The following is a 19,915-nucleotide window of genomic DNA, read 5'->3' as shown; positions in this document are numbered from 1 at the left end:
GGTACTTAATTTGACACTGTGGCATTCTCTTGTTTTGCAACATGATTCTTATAGCCTTATCCTTCCAAAAGAAATGGCCATAAACTCAAGATTCCCTCTCTGCTTTTCTTTTTCTATTTTTACGAGTGTTTTTTAAATTAATAGTACAATCCAATGTGCTCTCACTATGTGTAACATTGTTCTATGCTGCATGATATAAGTAGATTAAATTAATGATCACTTCTATGACATAACTCTTCTTTTATTTTGGAGAAAAACATAACTCTTCTCATATTAATTAAATCATAAAACTTCATATATATATATATATATAATATTTGTATCGGATAGGAGTGGTGTTAATTCATCTAACCATTGGATCTCTCATTATTTATGGTCAAGAAAAGAAGCCTCACATGTTCCACTATAAATTATGTATGTAATTCTTTTTAGTTCAACTTTTATGAATATAATTTTATTTTAATTGCAACATTTATAACTCAAGTCTAAATTACCTTTTGATTGATTCATCTTGTAATAAATTTGGGTGATTTGAGTTTCATAAGACTTTGAAGCCTGATTTGACTTAAAAATGAATTGAAAATACACAGTTGAGTTAATCTATTTTACCGGACAATGGTTTGAGACTTTATTTTTGTTGTAATTATAATAGAATCGTGTGCATATAATGAACTTTATAGTTCACTGAATATATGGTATGGTTAAAAACAATGTAATCCTATAAGCTTAATTTTAACTATAAATATACTTTAGCCATTATCTCCATAAACATAACAATGCAAATATTACTATCTTTTAGTTTATTAACATTAAATTCTTCTACAGTTTATATTTTTATTGAAAAGATATATCTAAATTTTGGCTCATGCAAAACAAAGAATCATGCAAATGGGGTGATTAATTACGTAAACTAATTATAAAAGGGAATATGTGCAATGGTGGAAGAAGCCAAACAAAAGAAAGACACCCACTCCCACATTCCAATGAACCACTTTTATATTCTAACACTAGAACAAAACAGTAAAAAAAAAATAATGTTCAAGATCTCACTGTTTGGCCTTTTCTTCCATTGTTTTACAATGAGAAGACCATTCAAGCCATGCATGCATGTGGAAGCAGTTAATTACCATTATACCCTTAATAAATAAAAAAAATATTTTTATAATACACCTTATACATGTCATAATTAAATCATTCTTTAATTAAATACATCCTATAATTAAATCACTCTTTAATTAAATTAATTTATGTACATTATTTTTATGCGAGTTGATAATTTATGGTGTCTTGATATGAAGGAGTACATTATTTATGGTGTCTTGATATGAAAGAGTACATTATTTTTCTTCATAATTGTGCCTGGAGAGACAATTTGGAAGCTCTTTTGATGCTTGGATTGGTGAAAATTTTATCATTCTTTTTTTTCGTGTTAGATAAGTTATAGTTGTACTATTGAATTTTTTTGTTTTTCTTTGTTTAGATCGAATTTATTCAGTTGAAAACAGATTCAGGCATCCAACATCTCACAAATGCAATGTTTAAAGGTCATTTACTTGCCTGCTATGTAGAGGGGATTCTTTTGTACAAAAATCAAGAAACACGTCATTCTGGCATGGAAAATGCTTAACATGGCCGCTGATGGAAGAGTTGATATTGTTTTAAGAGCATTAGCAAGTACAAAATCTGGTAATCATATAATAAATAAAAGTAGACATGCTGCAGCGAAATTGTTTAGAGATATAGTATGGAGTTTTGATACTAGATGGATTACAACAGAGGGATGGGAATGTGAAAATTATTTGTGCAGTCTGAAAACCAATGATATAATTTCTAATAAATGGTTATGTGAAGATGGATTAGTGAGAGAATTTTGCAGCCAACTTTGTAGATGGAAATATGAATTTAATTTGTTTACAAAACTTTTGTAATGTTTGTTTAATTGTTTGGTCTTTTTTTTAAGTTGATTGTGCATATAATGTAGTCTTATATGGGTGTTTTCTTGAATGAATTCCATATGTAATGAAATTTTGAAACAATGGCTTAAATGTTATTGTTATGATTTCTTTATTTGTTCAGTAATTTATTTATTTTGATATCAAGGATTTTGTTATTGATTCTTTGTTTAAGAAGAAGATCATATTTGGTTTTGATTTTCACAATTGTTTTTCACACACACACACACACACACACACACACACATATATATATATATATATATATATATATATATATATATATATATATATATATATATATATATATATTATATTTATGTTCTCGGTTAATTTGGTTAAAGAATTTATTGTGGTTATTAGATGGTTGTTATTCACGATAATACATAATTTAGTAATTGGGGGAAGATCCATATAAGATTACAAAATGATCTTTCCAATTTTCCATCATATCTGGCTTTTTGTTCATCTTAATAATTGCATAGTTATATCAGGATTAGCAGAGGATAAAAAAAATAGATGAATCCATGTATATGTAAAAGGTATTATTATATTGGTTGATTAATATTTATTATGGTGGAAATTCATTTGATTTTTTTTTTAACAAACATTATAGTATACAACCACTAATTGTCAACTTAATGTACTAATTAGTTTAATTACATATATTAATTGAGTATATATGAAAGAATATGCTACCTAATAACCCATTTGAGAATTAATGCTACTTGTGTTTATATATATATATATATTGATGACTTTTACTGAGGTCTTGATGATCAAACTATATTTCTATAATAAAATAAATAAATAAATAAATAACTCATTTCATTCATAACAAAACTCACCTCAATTATTTTATTTTTCTTAATAGCAAAGCTTTTATCTTGCAATACATCATTGGAAGTGATGAACAACATGTCCGTTACAGTATTAAAGACGAAGGTAATGCATTCGGTTCACAAAAACTCTGGAAATGGTGGTAATATTGACCCAATCATCGTCATTACTATCAACTAAATGATCATGATCATCATTAATCTCCGAAGGAAGAGGTGACGGAGGCGGCGGTGGGGGAGGTGGAGAAGGCATAGTTAGAAACTTATAGCAAAAATTAGTCTGAGCTTTATCGATACCTCTAAAGGTGATTGAAGACATGTCATAAGCCAATGCTGCTTCTTCTGTTGTATCAAATGTGCCTAACCAATGTCTTTTCTTTGTAGAAGGGTTTCTAATCTCCGCTGCATAACGTCCCCATGGTCTCCTTCGTACTCCTAAGGACCCCGTCGATGCTCTACATCGTCTTCTCTGATGACGGGGTAAGATGATGCATTGTAAGTCAAGAATGCCCATAGATGTGCAATGTTAATTGTTGTAAAATTGTTTAGTATCATATCTCTATATATATATATAGTTGAATTGAATCATATATATATATATTGGAGAAAGAATTGAATTAGGGTTCATAGAGTAGTATAGGTGTTGTTGGGATGTCATACGGTGGCTGTTGTAGATGTCCTCATATTTGAAATCTAGGGCCGTCCTTGGATTACGAATCAATTTTATTTATTATCATTATGAAATAAAAAATAAAAAGTGTAAAACTTATCTTGTTTTTTTAATGGGAAATAGGTTCAATACACCACACTTAAGACAAAACAAAATACTAACGTTGTTGTAAAATAATTGTGCAATAACATCTTTTTCTAAGAAGTGAAGTTGTGTTTTGTTTTTTTTTTAAAAAAAATCTCCTGCATAAGGGTGTGAAAATTTAAAGGTAATTCACACAAAATCTAGTTTATAGGTTGTTAAAGTTAATGGATTTTACATTTAACATAGAAGAGTCAACAATTGTGGCTTGATCATACTCTCATGCAAGCTGGGTCCGCGCACACACAAAAAATCACAACAAAAAAAAAAAATCAATATATTATCACAAGAAATGTAAATGGTGATCCGGATGTTTCGGTAGCAAGGGCAAAACAAAATTCAAGCAAAGATCTCTTGTCTATTATTTCACAAAACTAGAAATAGCTAGTCACATCTAGAAATTGATAGAGAAAGAGAAATATTGGAGATTTCTTAATAATCATAAATGGAAATACTTTTTCTCTTATTAACTATTGTTCATGCTTTCATATACTCTACATTTTTAAATCTAATGCACTAAGAAGACTTCTATATTACTTATCTTAGAGAAATCTTATCATATAAATTGAGAGATAAGTAACATAAACAAATTGACATATATATAATAACATAATATTGTATTCCAAAGATGATAGAATAATTCTTTCAACTTCTAAAGATTAAATTTGGAAAAAATGAGAGGAAAAAAATAAAATACTAGAAATAATCAAATAATGATCCTCGACATTATAACTAAAACATAAAGATAATATAGATATGTAAGGGAAAAAAATGAACTTACCTCAAACAAATATAATAAATACATGAATCAGCTCACCTCTATTTTTTAAACCGTATGAAACAATAGAATGTGAGATATAATTTCAAAATAGTAACAATTATTGTTAATAATATTTTGACAGAAAATTACATTTATGTTTATTATTGCAATATATATATATATTATAAATGATATTAATTTTTTTAAATATCAAATATTTATTTTTGAAAAATATAAATTTATTTTGTTTAGTATGATATATTTATCATTATTAAATTTATAAGTTGAATTCATCATTAAAAAATAATATGTTTGTATTTTAAAACAATATATATATATATATATATATATATATGACCCAATCGCCTATACTCATTATCATCTATACCTAATCGGCTTGTGATATATATATATATATATATATATATATATATATATATATATATATATTTAAATTCAGTAGTCAGTATATATGGTTAAAGTATGAAAGCTTCGTCACATAGCTCATTAAGTCCTTGTTGTCAAATCAAGAAATTTTGTGAGCAATATTTGATGTTCTTGTTTTAAAAATAATTTATCATCCAAATATGAAAAAAATAAATAAATAAAAAGTTAATTCTAAAAAAGGGTATTTAATGGAAAATTTTACCAATTACATACATTAGATTTTAATATGTTTGATTGAATATTAAATCTGTAATTAAATAAGATTAGTTTTAAATTTATACTCAAAAAGGTAATTATTTTATTGGGTAGCAAAATTAATATTTTTGAGTGGGATTAAGTTATAAACGGATTTGTCTTTCTATGAATCATTATAATTGATTGGGGTTAACACAAGCTTACACGCTGGTTAAATAGTAAAGTGTGTATTAGGGCATGGTATTGATCCGCATGGAAAATTGAGAGTACTAGTACTAATCTTAATCGTGAAAATTAACCTAACCAAAGAGTTGTAATGTGTGTAGCAAACAAGATGATGAGAAAAAGAATGAAATAGAACAAGAATAAGAAAAGTCAATATGTCGAAACTCAAGGGGAGATGGGATGCTCAGCCGTAGAGTCCCTCTATGGTTTTATAAGTCCAGAACAATAGTTGTATAAGTATAGCAATCCTATTTGAACCAAGAGAAATCCTAGAATATGCTAAACCCCTTTTACAAGGGATGAATAGTAATTGGTTTAGTACAATGTTACTATAGACACCCCACAACCGCATTACACTTTATGAAATCTTAATGTGAATTTAACAAGAATTCATAAATAGACACTACTTCTTGCAAAGCAATTGCCCATAATCCCATACAGAACAGAAATGCGATTTCTTCTAAAATTTATTCCCTACAATTGCACAGAGCATGGAATTACTTGTTAAATCACTAGGGAGGATTGAGGGAGGAGAACACCCGACTCTAAAGTACCCCATTGCTAGGTTTATTCACAAACCCCTCCAATCATGGTTTGTCTATGCTAGATGGGTATTTCTACTCACCCCAATAGCATTCAAGACATTAAAAACACATAATTGGATTCAAAGAAATTGATTGCAATTAAGAAACAATTAAAACATAAAGATATACAATTAATGTTAAAATAGAATAAACCTTAGAGTTCGTCTACGCCCAAACATCTACAAAATTAGCTCTTCATTAGATGAAAGCGAACATTGAAACAATAAGGAGCAACAATAATTAAAGAAAACATCGAAACCCCCTTCTCAATTGCGCCGAATGGTGTTTGCCGTAGAACACCCAAGGAACTTCCACAAACTCCGCCAAGCCAATCCTTGACGGGTCTTATCCCTCTAATTTCTAATTGATGGGATGAACCTCCCTCTTGAATCGCCTCCAAAACCCTCGAAATCCATCCCCTTTCTTTCCCTAAATCTCGCCTTTGAAAAGAACCAAAGATGCCCTAAAAATCCTTTTTATAAATATTTATACCTAGCCACTTACAGACTATTTATGGGATGATGAGTCACAAGTTTTATGGGATCACTTACGGCCGTAAAGCCAGTCCGTAAGGTTTTTGTCTTGTGTTATGGTCCAGCTTATGGCTGTAAGTGCTGGACTATAAGTTTTTTTTGGATAGCCCTTATAATTACCTTTACTGGTGTATGTTGTGCTCATAAGCTCCTTAGAACAGTCCTTACAATTTAACTTACGAGCTTAAGTTCTGTCTATAAGTCCCTCTGATTGTCCTTATGCTCTTGCTTATGAGCATAAGCATGCCTGCAATGTTATATGGAAGAGGTTACGACTGTAAGGTGCCCGTAAGTGAGTCTGCATGGCCTGTTCTTTAATAGTTGATGCTGAGAGAGCTCCATCTTCACCGTTTTGGCTCTAGAATGCTTTTTTTTGGCTCTTCCTCATCCTTAAACACTGCCCGAAGCTTGAGAATGCAAAATACATTATGTTTAACATTGAATTCCATAATGTTACTCTGATATATGACTAATGAGTGTACAAAATAATATTAATTGTTATATAATTGTACACTCATCAATGATTCAGGAAGAATGGATTATGACTTTTTTAGGTTTCTATTTTAATTAATGAAGTTATATTAGCTTATGGTGGCCATCATTATATATGCGACTTTAAAAGGTGGATGATTTCTTTGCTCGAAAAAAAGAATATATATTTCCTACCCTAATTACCTGTACTCATTATCACCCATCTCTCATTGACTCGTGATTTCAAAAATATTCTAGTTGAAGTAAGGAAGCTTCATCACATTGGTCACTATTATCAAGGTAAGCATTTTACCCTTTTGAACACACGAGGATCAATCTTCTATGAACATCCGTAGATTTCAAAAGTAAAATGCACAGTATTTTGATATAAACCATTCAATCAAATTCAACATAATAACTAAATAAATTTTAACCGTTCACTCTATTTTCACTAGACCTATAACAATTTTTATAAACAAAATTACAACTAATCAACGTAAAACAAAACCCAATTGACATTCATTGTGCTCCCTAATCCTCACTGTGCTCAACTACGGAAGTTCTATGAATGTCCACAGTTGACGTTTCGTCTATATATATATATAGTGTATCATCTAGATATATATAAAATCAAATAAATAGTTATTTTAGAGAGGAATATTTGATTGAGAATTTTATCCCATTACATATATAGCTTTGTTCTTTATGTTTGCTTTGGCGTGTGATTAAATAAGACTAGCTTGAAATCTGTACTCAAATAGTTAATTCTTTGATTAGGGAACAAAATTAATATTTTAAAGTGGGATTAAGTTATGAGTAGATTTGTCTTTCTATTAATCACTATGTTTTAGTTAAGTGACAATAGATTATGGGACAACTTTCTTAGATATTATTGTACCTTTTGAAGTTATACCAGCTAATGGTGATTATCATTATACACCGACTTTAAAAAGTGATGATTTTTTTTTTTAAACAAAGAATATTTTACACCGACTTTAAAAGATAATGATTTTTTCAAAAGAAAGAATATTTTTGTGCCAATATTACCTATATTCATTATCACCTATTTTCCATTGACTCATGATTTAAAAATAAAATCAATCATCTGTATATTAGTTAAAGTACGAAAACTTCATTATATCAGTCCTTATTGTCAACTAAGATCTTTTATTTATTTTTTTAAAATAAAATGTAGATATCTTATTGCCAACTAAGATCCGTTTACTTTTTTTTTTTTAAAAGAACAGTAAATAAGCCACATATAGGATTCAAACCCTTTATTTTTGAGTTACAAAGAGAAATAATATACTAACTACCCCATTGTAGGGTGGTAGGTCTTAACTTATTATCTTTGATATTAATTTTTAGAAATAATTTATAATCTAAAATAAAAAAAACCTTTAAAATTAATATACAAAGGTATAATTTAAAATTCTTTTCCATTTTTTTTCTCTAGCTTTTTATTTGAAAAAATCTTTAAGAATTTGAAAAGCAACATTAAATATACTCAGAAAATAATAATTTGATAAATAATAATAATAATTAAACTACTTATGAGTCCCTGTAATATTTCATTATAACTAATTAATACCTTTTTTTAATTATAAAACACAATCAAATCTTTTGTCAAGTTTACCATCACAGAACAAATAACACTGGTATTTTTCCAAAAGTTCTATAATTAGTCATTTTTTTAGTAAATACTCCCACCATTCCCTACAAGAGTAGAGTTAAACAGAAATAATATAACCTTTAAGATAAAAATGATCATAATAAAAATAAAAACTCAATAGATTTTGATAAAAAAAAAACTTCAGGGTTATAAGAATTTCAAAGATACCAAAGAGTTACAGTTATGATAATAAAACCAATAGACAAGAATCAGTAAGCATAACAATACTGACTGTATAGATATCACTACAAAGAAAAAGATTAATTAATACAAGAGAACAAACTTGAACTGGTTTATGTGTCAAAAGGCAGTATACAAAGGCCCTTTTGTTTTAACAGAAAACAAAAGTTCCAGTACAATACCAAATTCTAGCTTTCTTACAGTTGTTTCTGTACAGGTATCAGCAAAAATCTGCTAAAGAATTTGCTGCTACCTTCACTGAGAGTCGAAAGCGTGGTCGAGTAGAAATATAATATAGAGATCCAGTAATATCAACCAAGGTTATTGCCTTTGTACACAGCTCTTACTAGTCTGCATTGATTCCGAAGATGCGGACCTTGTGCATGTTCGGTAGCTTGGCAACCAGAAGAACGAATACGGCAAGTGTGTTCAGGATGATCCATGGGTACTGGTAATCGGTTGTATGCGAGGCGATCAAGTACCTGGCAAGGAAAAAAATACAAAGATGATGAGTAGGCATTCCTGAGTTATTGTGCAGAAAAGAGAAAGCCAGCTACTAAGTAATTCCAGAAGTGGCGACACGGTATGTTTGAAATGAACAAGCTGATTGACATAATTTGGCAGTCATTAGAAAACCTCAAGTTAATCTTGAGTTTATAAAGTCCAATAAAAGAGCACGAATACATCTAACATGAAGACTGCAAAAATGACTTGTGGTGAGGATATGTTGGGCTCATACTGATATAGTTGTTAGATGAAAATAATACATGTTCATTATCATCAAAAGATGGCTTAATGAGATTTTTTGAATGTAGTCATAAAAAAAGAAATTGCTAAATTGTCGGAATTTATGAGTTCAAACGGTGGCAATTTTAAAACAGACTATATAAAGGGACATTCTACCAGAAATAATACGAAATAATGTAATAATGCTTCGCAAACCACTAGCACCATGTTTGTTGGGGGATAAGCACCATTCCCTCAACCCAACAATTTGGGAAAAACAATATTCTTATTTTTTAAATTTTTTTAAATGAATAAATTTAAGAGGAATTGCTCAAAGAGTCCAAACAACTTTTACTATTGAGCCAAAAAAACCTTTGATTTTTCCAAATCCCTTGAAAGTCTTTTTTCACCAGAATCACTTTTAAGTCCAACGGCTAGATAACCTCAGATTTACTATGCTTACATCACGTTCAATTTTTAGTTTTACTCTTTGATTTTGATACTTCGGATTTACTATTCTTACATCACCTTCAGTTTTTAGTTTTGCCCTTTGGTTTTTTGTGTATCTATTTACTATTTGGCGAAATTATTCAAATTTGTGTGTTGTCAAACAGAATTCGAACTTACAAAGGTGAAGGGAGGGATGAAATAGAACTAATTGTTAAAAAAGGGGACCGCAGAGGATAATTTTTTGTCAGGACTTAATGGAATAAACAAAAAGTTCCAGGAACTAATGAGTAATTTTTCCTAAATTTAATATTGATAGATATTTATAATTATTTCTAAAAGTAAAATTTAGTTTTAAAATGTTTAATTTTTTATTAATATTAATTAAGTCAAATTTTGGTGCAACAACAACAATCAGTCGTCAGTCCCAACTATTTGGAATCGGCTACATGAATCTTTTCCTTTCACGTTACTCTATCAAAAGACCAAAGAACTGGATAGACCAAGTTCAGACATATCATTTCGTAAAGTTTTATTAATCACTCATTAAATCTACTCTACTTCTTCTACGACTCTCCACCTAAAGATCAGTCTCCACCTAAAGAACAGGGGCATCTGCCGGCCATATAAGGACATGTCCATACCATCTTAATTGATTATCTCTTAACTTGTCCGTAATAGGTGTCATGTCTAAGTTGTTACAAATAAATGCATTCCTTAATGAGTTCTTCCCAGTAATGCATAACATCTATCTCAATATCCTCATCTCAACCACACCTATCCGTTGAGTATAATGTTTCTTAACCACCAAACATTTTGACCCTTACATCATATTTAGCCTAACAATCATTCTATAAAACTTATCTTTAATATAATACGTGTTCTAGAATCACATAAAACTCTAGAAGCTCCCATCATTTTACCCAACATGCTTTAATCCTATTTGTGGCATCTTCTACAAATTCCTTATCCTCTTGGATTATAGAGCCTAGGTACCAAACCTCTACTTCTACCAATCTTAGTATTGTCCATCATAACCTCTCCTTCATTTCTACCCACCTTATTACTGAAATTACATTTTAAATATTTCATCTTTACCTTAACTTAAAAGCCTTAGCTTCCAAAAATTTCACCTTTCCTACTTTCATCAACTGAAACCACATCATCGACAAACAACATACACCAAGGCAAACATGTTTAGCTAGCTCAAATAAAAGCTCTCTAACCCAAATTTTTAAAAAAAAATTCCTTAACCCTACCTCTTTATCTCCCCAACAAAACATCTCCTAGGGTTAATATAGGTATTTATCAGTTAGAATCACTTAAAAACAAACATCCTTCTGTTCAAAATTTCACAATCAATCAATGTATTCATTGGTACCTATATATCCATGGTATATACTTTTTGAGGATTTAGAATACGACACATATACTTATTACATTTTAACCTACAGCTTACCTCCTCTAATTAGACCCTGCTCCAAAAAAGAAACTATCCAAAAATTGGTGGCACTAACCATTATAACAAAAAATACAAGACGCTTAAAAGTTCAATACCGATTGTTTGAGCATTAATATTCATCAGAATAACACTCATGACAATATGGTATACTATAATGACCATGGGGCAATATTCCCTGAAAGAACATTATCCCAAAAGATGTTTCTTTGTATTCAATGGGACTAGTATTACACCATTCAATGAACTACAGGATCAGATTGTATGAGAATTGCTGAAAAGATGAATACTAGAAACAAATATATTAACACAATTTATTTGGTACTTATCACATGATTATGACTAGCACACGCATTGTAACTAAATAATGAATAGGTAAAACATGAACATCTTTCATTAAAAGTAAATTCATCTACTCAAAGAAGATAAAATGATGCCATAAAGTAACCTACACTTCTCAGAAATGGTGTTCAATGAATTCAGGAAAGTGTTCCCAAAGCAGTCAAAAAGAAAATCTAATGTTCATAACTATCTTTAAGATAACCAGATGACAAAGAAAAGGGCCATCAAGATTACAATAAAATAAGATAGGCGTGCATTTTACTGATTTGAACATGAATAAGCTTAATCGCAGCATAAAAGATTATTAAAAAAAAATCTGCATTTCACTGGTCAACAAGCTGACAGCTTCATTACAGAGAAGGCCTGTCTTTTCTAAACCACAAAGGTTAGAGAGGTTAGAGATTCTAGTTACACAATAATTTATAATCATGTCATATCATACATAAAAGATGGACCACCAAAAATAAAACTACTTGAAATTATATAATAACATAAAAAGTTGTGGACATGCTCATATCTACAATCCTGCCATTAAACATGGAGGGAGGCATGACTATAATGTGAACTAATCAAATCAAATAAAAGGACAAAAAAAGAAATCCAAAAGGCCAATTGAGCAGGCCATTACACTACACAGATACCAAATGAGAACCAACCATGCCCAATTGACAACAAAACCATAGAGTTTGTCATACAATAACAATCATGATGCAAAAATAAAGCCATTCAACATAAATAGCCAATGTTATGATGCTCTAGACTAACAGGAGTTTCCATGCAATTCAGGAATATAAAAATCACATTTTGAAATAATTGTATGCTAGTCAGAAATGACACACATAAATCCATGATGTAAAAGGACATTATTCACAGGAATATAATGCATCATAATGCTAAAAACTTTGAATCTTAATACAAAAGCTGCACCTCTAATTTCTCCCTCAGATTTCAAGCAAGTGCTTAAGAACAGGACAGATCATTCACAAATTCAAAACCTTGACATATAGCTCCTTCAAGATAATAGCATACTAAAACCAAACATGTAACATGACAACTTGCAGATTAAAGATGCAAACATAATACTCTGCAAGTTGCAAACATAATACTCACAGGACAACAGGGTACAACTGTCAAAAACTTCCTGTTACGTGTCAGCTGCTTGCCATTATCAATTTGCTCCCACCATGTCCGGTTATTGTAAATTCCCTGGTCTTCAGAAAATGGAGTGCCCTTCTTCCAATGGAAAAAGTAATAAGTGACCTGAAACATAAGAACACAGCAAAGAAAGAATGACAGAGTTCAGATCTTAAAATTTATGAAAAATAGTGAGAAATGTTTAGTAGGTTGTGTCAATTAAATCAAAAACGACAAAGTGAAAACAATTGTATTCATTAGGTGAGAAAGATCCATCTTATTGAATTAGTGAAAAGCAAACGAATATGGTTTTATCTGCAACGACCTTTATCAGCTACAAATTTAAAGATGTAAAATAACAAATATCCTGAGACAACGACTTAACTTTCATTTATATTGACAGAAGAATTCAGAAAGCATGTAATAATATTACTACCAAAAACTGAATACAATGAACCAGTCATAGGCCTACCAAACTGTATAGGGAACATTGTTAGCAAGCCCTGTTATACAAGTAGCCTCAACAAGTGATACAACAAAGTCTTCGATAGTCTTCTACGATAGTCTTTGGAAATAACGGAATCAGATCACAAAAATTCAAGAATACAGAATGGCAGAATGCTGCTCATGTCACCCTCAAGCATAGAAGAGCAATGTTGGCTTTCACAATAACTATTAGAAATTTTTTCAGTTCTCAAAAAGTAGCATGCAAAGTTTGCATGAATGAAAGCTAGACAGGCATATGAAATGATTTAAATGTACCAAGCGAGGAAAAACAACTCTGCAAGTATAAAGAAAAGGTTCATAAAATCTTAAAATAGTTAGAAATACTTTGCATTAACCTGTTGACAAAACTTCATGAAACAACTTCAACCTAAACTTAATAAAGGTTAGGATTCATAATTCTCTAAGACACGTGTACCATACAACTAAAACTTTGGCCTCAATGATACATTTCAATCAAATCAAACCCTGCTCAGTTAAATATAAACCCTAAAATCAAAAGAACAAGCCTGTAGTTCACGATTCACGATAATCCAAGATACTTCCAATTGCATAACTAAAACTTTTGGCTCAGTGATCAGTTTCAATCAAATCAATCTTACCTCTACATCATTTGAATTAAAACCCTAGACTCAAAAGAGCAGGTACATGACCACCAAACATGAAATGCAAACGCCTTGATTCCATCATAAGAGTTCAATTTGAAACAATATAAAGTTTTAAGCACAAAAAACAAGACCATTTGGGCAAAAAACACCAAAACCTAACATTGGCGTTGACTTCCGATTAACAATTACACCAACATCCAATCCCACATCAAAGATCACATGTAATGCAGCCTTATTACCCCATCCAATTATCCAGATAATCCCAACAAACAAAATAAATAAATACCCCCAAATTCATACAAAGTATTCCCGATTCCGGAACACCGACACTCCCAAGAACAAAACTTTCGAGAAATCCAGGCAACCAAATAAAAATCCAGATTAAAAAAAACAAATCTTTATCAAACAATTCATCATGAATCATATAAAAAAAAAAAAACCAATCCCAAACACAAAAACATCAAATCCTCCTCAAAACCTCGAAATCCAGCAACTCAATCCATAATAAAAGAAAGAAAAACAAAAGGAATCAAATCATACAGAGAAATGGAAGAGGTTAACGAGGGTCCAGGCCATGCCGGGGGTACAACCGAAGACGGAGAGGACGATAAGCCAGGAGAAAAATAAGATGAGGATGTAGGTTGTCCAGACGCCGGGGTACATGAACCACTCAGTGTTCTTGTTGAGATCCGGAGGCGGCACCGTCTGCATGTAGAGCTTGGCCATCTCTTACTCCAATCGATCGATCTCGATCTCTATGTCCTCGGAGAGAAGAAGGAGAAGGAGAAGGAGAAGGGGGTTGATAGAGGAGGGCGGAGACGCCGAGAAAGAGAAACTATCGGTCAAACGCCCCAAACATGGACTTTTTTTTTTTTTATTTATTTATTTATTTTATTAATTAATTTTATAATTATTTCTGGGTCCAGTTGCAATTAATTTTACATTTATTTTCCGTACATATTCTTTATGTATGTATATATATATATATATAGTTAATAATAATCTAACTACATTCCTTGATTACTGCTCTTTAGGATTGTTTAATTTATAATTATTGAATCATTTATTTTTATAAATAATATTTTTTTTACTATATATGATATTATATAACATTGTAAAATGTGTTTTTAAGTATTGTTTATAATGATCATAATCATCGGATTACTATTTGATGGTTATTGGTATCAATATGCTAAAAGGTTTTTTAGTATTATTTTTTAGGTTAATAATTTATTTTATTATTTTTATCTATATATTGTAATAAAAGATGAAAAAGTTAATTTTTATCGACGTATAGTACATGATCAATATTTACTTTTATTTATGGATTTTAAAAATTTTAATATATTCATGTGTTTTTGGGTTTTCAATTAAAAATAATAATATTTTTTTATGTTACATAGGAAAGAATAATATCATATTATAAAATAAAAGGAAAAATTACTGTTCACCCATCGTAATTTTTAAAACTTCCCAAAAATCCCCTCCTACTTTTACACACCCGGACTGCTTAGTTAGTGTTTAACTTCCCTTTTTACTCCCTCACCGATTCAGCTTCAAATGGGTCCAGTGTTGTGAAATCTCATTTTTGGCCTGAAAATGGTGGGAAAGGAAAGCGCCAAATCACATCATGTTCAACCTTTTGAAGGGATTTAGCTTGGTTTCCGATAGAGCAATGCCTAGGAGTTGCATTACATCTTGTTGTTCTCCTCATTATCATACCCGAAATATATAAATCGGTTTCTCAAACAGAAAATGAAATTGATTTCCATCGGATTGGTTAAGTGCACTTCATCTTCAAATGAGCTATAGTCGATTTTATTGTCGAGGCAGAGCATGTGCCATTATCGTCTTCTCGTTTATGGTTGTAAAGTTGTATTACGACGAGAAGAACAGTAATTACGACGAGTTCATTTCGTTGTAAAGTTCTTCTCGTTTATGGTTATCTATTTGTATATTTTAAATAATGTTTAACTATTTGCTATTATCCGTTTAAATATATTACTAATATGTTTAATAATTGTCATATCCGTTTAATACTTGCCATCTCCGTTTAACATTATCTTTACATGTATAACTATTCATATTAACGTGTAAATTCTCAAAGTCTCTGCGTAAAACGGAGATATTTTTCGTTTGATCTGAATTGTTGGCAGGTGGCACGGGCAGGTGGCAAGGTTATGGTATCCCGTGCATAAGGTAACATAAATATCCGAACACCCGTTCGTTGTCATCAGTCAATGTCGGTCCACTGTGCGTTTAACTTTTTTCTCGGATATGAAGAGTCAGCCTGCTTGTGGACTTCACACCATAAATAACCAGGAAGAACCCTTCCCATGGACAACCACTCCTCGTCGTCGTCGTCGTCCTCCTCCTCCTCCTCTTCCTCCTCTTCCCATGGACAACCACTCTATCTGAAAGGATGTTTCGTGAACCTTCTTCCTTATCTTGAGAATCATTTAGCCGCAATCACGCAACAAGTTAAACTATCTTTTCCTGCCCAAGCCGAAATGCTCTCATAATTGCCTGAATGCAGAGGATTATTCAGCGGTGGATGACGGGCAAGCAATTAAGCGAGCATTTCGACTTGGGTAAGAAAAGAAAGTTTTCACGTATTGCGTGATTGCGGAGGATCTCTAGAGGAGGGAGATCGAAAACATCCTTTAAGGCGGGGTTGATATTTATCACTTGAGACTTTACATTACCGTTTAAGAACATTACGTTGAGTGTACAACTATTACGTTATGTGTTTAACTATCAGGATCTTCGCTTAAGTCCGACCATGACACATTGATTAATAGTCGTTTTCATGAATGTGTTTCTTTAACCTTTTTTTTAATGTTGTACGTTGTGCAAGTTCAAGTTGATGCGCATGTTATGCAACCGCTGTGAGCATTCGAATGTCTGGGACACTTGTTTCGTTATACGAAGGTCGAGTCGTGAGTGATCAAAGTCCGAGAGAACGTTGTAAATATTGTAAATGTTGTAAATCTTTTATAAATAAAAGCGAAACAAGCTTATTTGAATGTGAACTTACGAAATTTAAAGCAGAGACCTAGTAAAAAAACAATGTGGGAAACAAAAAGAGCGTCATTGTAAACAATAGAAAAAAAGTTAAACAATACTCTAGTTACTCTTTAAACAATGACAGCGGTGTTTAAGAAAATACGTAAAGATGTTTTAAAGCAGTGACCCGAGGAGGTACCCATCTTCGACGCGATGTCGGTGAAAGCATTCGATTTAAAACAATAACATATATTTTTAAAGCAGTTAAATAACTTTTATTTAAAGCGGTTTTACGTATTATTTACATAATATAGACTTTTATTTAAACCCGATGATCGTTATGTTAAACACTATATGTATCCGTTTAAACATAAAAAAAGCTGAGCGTTTAAGCAGATACTCATGTCGGCGATGACAATATGTCTTAATCGCGACAGTGACATATATTTTTACTTTTTTGCCCTTGGGATGGAGGGAAAAATACCGCCCAATCATATCACGTCTAGTCTAACCTCTATGCACTTTTCTGTCTTCATCGCGACAGTAATATATATATATATGCACTTTTTTTATTGTTTGCCTATCATTGCTACATTTGTTGTTTACATCTTCTTCTTCTTCTTCTTCTTCTTCTTGGCTTATTTTTTTGTTCTTCATTTCATTTTGGTTTTATCGATTTGGTTTTCGGCCGATATATTATGGAGAGTTTTTGTGGTATTGCTAGATTCAACGGGGAGGGAAGAGTGCTAATGTTCACGGCTCGAGACTTTTTGGGAGTTGGTGTTAGGTGAGATATGTGAGCGATGGGGTCTCGAAGTTTCTATTATCGGGGTTAAGTTCATCACACCGGATGGATATAAAAGCGGTTTGCCCAATAGAAAAGCGATGTTGACTTCCGGCGGATGTGTCACGTGCACTCCATCTTCAAATGTCTTTGTAGTTGATCTTATCGTCGAGGAGCAGAAAATGTGCCGTTGCTGAAATCCTAATGAAAAGCGAGTTTTTACTCGTTGTAAGTTCCTTTTTTTTAATTATTCCGGTTATGCGGGGTCATTAGTGTTTAAATATGTCCGTCACTGCTTAAGTATTTAATTTAACGTTTAAATATTGTCATTATCACTTAAACATTATATTCTCAGCTTAACATATTGATCTTTTTCATTTGATCAAGTGTTGGCGGGAATTCGATTCTTGAGTGCCCCTGTTCATCCCCATGGTGACCACGGCGGTGTGGGATGTCTTCCTTCCTCGTCGGATCATTACGAAAGTCATGTCGTTGGATATTGGACAACGTTTTTGGCGAGTGTCGAACATTTTCGAGGGATGTACTTGAAATCATGCGATCAAAAGGAATTTTTGACTTCAAATTCATAAATAACGAAAAAAACATCGGAGTGATTGTGGAATGCTGCTGCAGATGGTTGTCGTTGGCGCTTCATTCATCAAAAGAGTATAACAAAAAAATACTTTTCGGAATCAAGACAATCAACCCGTCACACACTTGCGGTGGTGGCATAGGTTCGGGGTCACATCCGAAAAGCGTCCAAAAATGGGTTAGCGCACGAGTGATTCGAAGCTCAAGAGCCGTCCCTTATGCTGAGGCCGTCGACATTCGGAAGGACATGTTGCGGGAACATGGTGTCCACATACCATACAAGCGAGGCTTGGTTGGGAAAAAGAGCATGCCGGGTGGTCCTCGACGGCGGTGACATCTCGACTACGATTGTTTGCTTTGGTATGTGGATAAGGTGGGTCGAGACAAATTCGGCGGCGTTGCGATCGTGGAAAAAAAGGCGGTGATCATTTTTAAAGCGTGCATTCTTTTTCTTTCGGTAGCGTGTATTGTGGGATTCAAGAAGGGCTTGCGGGGCGCTGCTGTTTCTCGATGGTACTGCAGCTCCTTGGAAAAATATCGGGGTACACTCATGGGTGCCACGGGGAAAGATAGAAACAATGGTTTTTCCACGTCGCCTTGGTATAGTCGACAACGAGACCGATGCCAATTGGACTTGGTTCATATCTAAGTTAGGCGATGCCTTATACGAGGATGGAGATTATCATGAGATAATTACCTTCGTGTCGGACGAGGTCGAGGGCCTTGTGAGCGCAATTGCGAGAGTCTTCCCTTCGTCGCCACATGCATCCCGTCTTCGACATTTGGAGGCCAATTTTATGAAAAGCGATGTCGGACTTGGGAAGGCATTGAGAGAGGAGTGTTAGTCTATATGCTTCCGCATTGCGTGGGCATCCACGGCTAAAGATTTCGATGATACAGTGAATGAGCTGCGAGCCACATCACCCGAAGCTCATCATTGGTTGATTAATAAATCGGATATGGCACATTGGTCGAATTATCTGTCGGGAGGTGATCGTTGGGGTGAGATGTATTCAAAGCGTCGCTGAGTCGTTCGATGCTTGGATCAAGGAAGCTCGTCATTTACGGGTGGCGAAAAATGGTCGACTCCATAAGGTGCTGCGAATGTTGGTTTACACTTAACATTTAGTGTTACCCTTTAAACATTATCAATCTTTGTTTAATTACACTTATCTGACTTTAAATATTAATCCTTTCGTTTAAATATTTACAATAATGTTCAAACATGTTTACGAATTATTTAACCATCATTGTCTTTGTTTAACCTTATTTGCCAGGTTCAAGTTGATGCGCATGTTATGTAACCGGCGTGAGCAAGCGAACAAATGGGAGACCTACTTATGCCCAGACATACATTCCAACGTACATCGATTTATTAGCGGGTAATTCACCGTCGACAATTACAAACTGGCGTAGAAGGAAGCTATATTCCCCATACCCGAGCGATGGCGAGGCCTTGGGGACGGAAATCGTGAGCTTCGTTCGCGACCGCTGTGACGAGAAAGGCGACTGGGCGGCCTGAGGCGAAAAGAGGATCGAGTCGTGAGCTTTTTGATGTCCGCGAGGTTACATTACGGCTGCCATGGATCCGGTCACGATCGGCGATCTTACGATAAAGCTGTCGCCAACTAGGCATTGTAAATAA

At 32.7% G+C, this 19,915-nt stretch overlaps 1 protein-coding gene across 2 annotated transcripts; it reads right to left on the bottom strand.

Moving 5' to 3' along the window:
• Window positions 1–8,702: 8,702 nt before the first annotated feature.
• LOC120279254 (ORM1-like protein 3) lies at window positions 8,703–14,742 on the bottom strand. 2 transcript variants are annotated; one of them, XM_039286132.1, is made up of 4 exons: window positions 14,430–14,742; window positions 12,762–12,903; window positions 11,119–11,125; window positions 9,016–9,151 (listed from the first exon to the last, which is right to left on the bottom strand). In XM_039286132.1, the coding sequence occupies exons 1-4, from the start codon at window positions 14,613–14,615 to the stop codon at window positions 9,016–9,018; spliced, it is 471 nt and encodes a 156-aa protein (XP_039142066.1). In that variant the 5' UTR covers window positions 14,616–14,742. The 2 variants fall into 2 exon arrangements, with proteins under 2 accessions (XP_039142064.1, XP_039142066.1); XM_039286130.1 differs by lacking the exon at window positions 11,119–11,125 and having other exon boundaries at window positions 8,703–9,151; window positions 12,754–12,903; window positions 14,430–14,735.
• Between the last annotated feature and the right edge of the window lie 5,173 nt (window positions 14,743–19,915).

This window comes from Dioscorea cayenensis, chromosome 16 (genome assembly GCF_009730915.1).
Source record: "Dioscorea cayenensis subsp. rotundata cultivar TDr96_F1 chromosome 16, TDr96_F1_v2_PseudoChromosome.rev07_lg8_w22 25.fasta, whole genome shotgun sequence".
NCBI classification, from domain to species: Eukaryota; Viridiplantae; Streptophyta; class Magnoliopsida; order Dioscoreales; family Dioscoreaceae; genus Dioscorea; species Dioscorea cayenensis.
The sequence above is the reverse complement of the archived record's forward strand: the minus strand, read 5'-3'. Positions and strand labels throughout refer to the sequence as shown.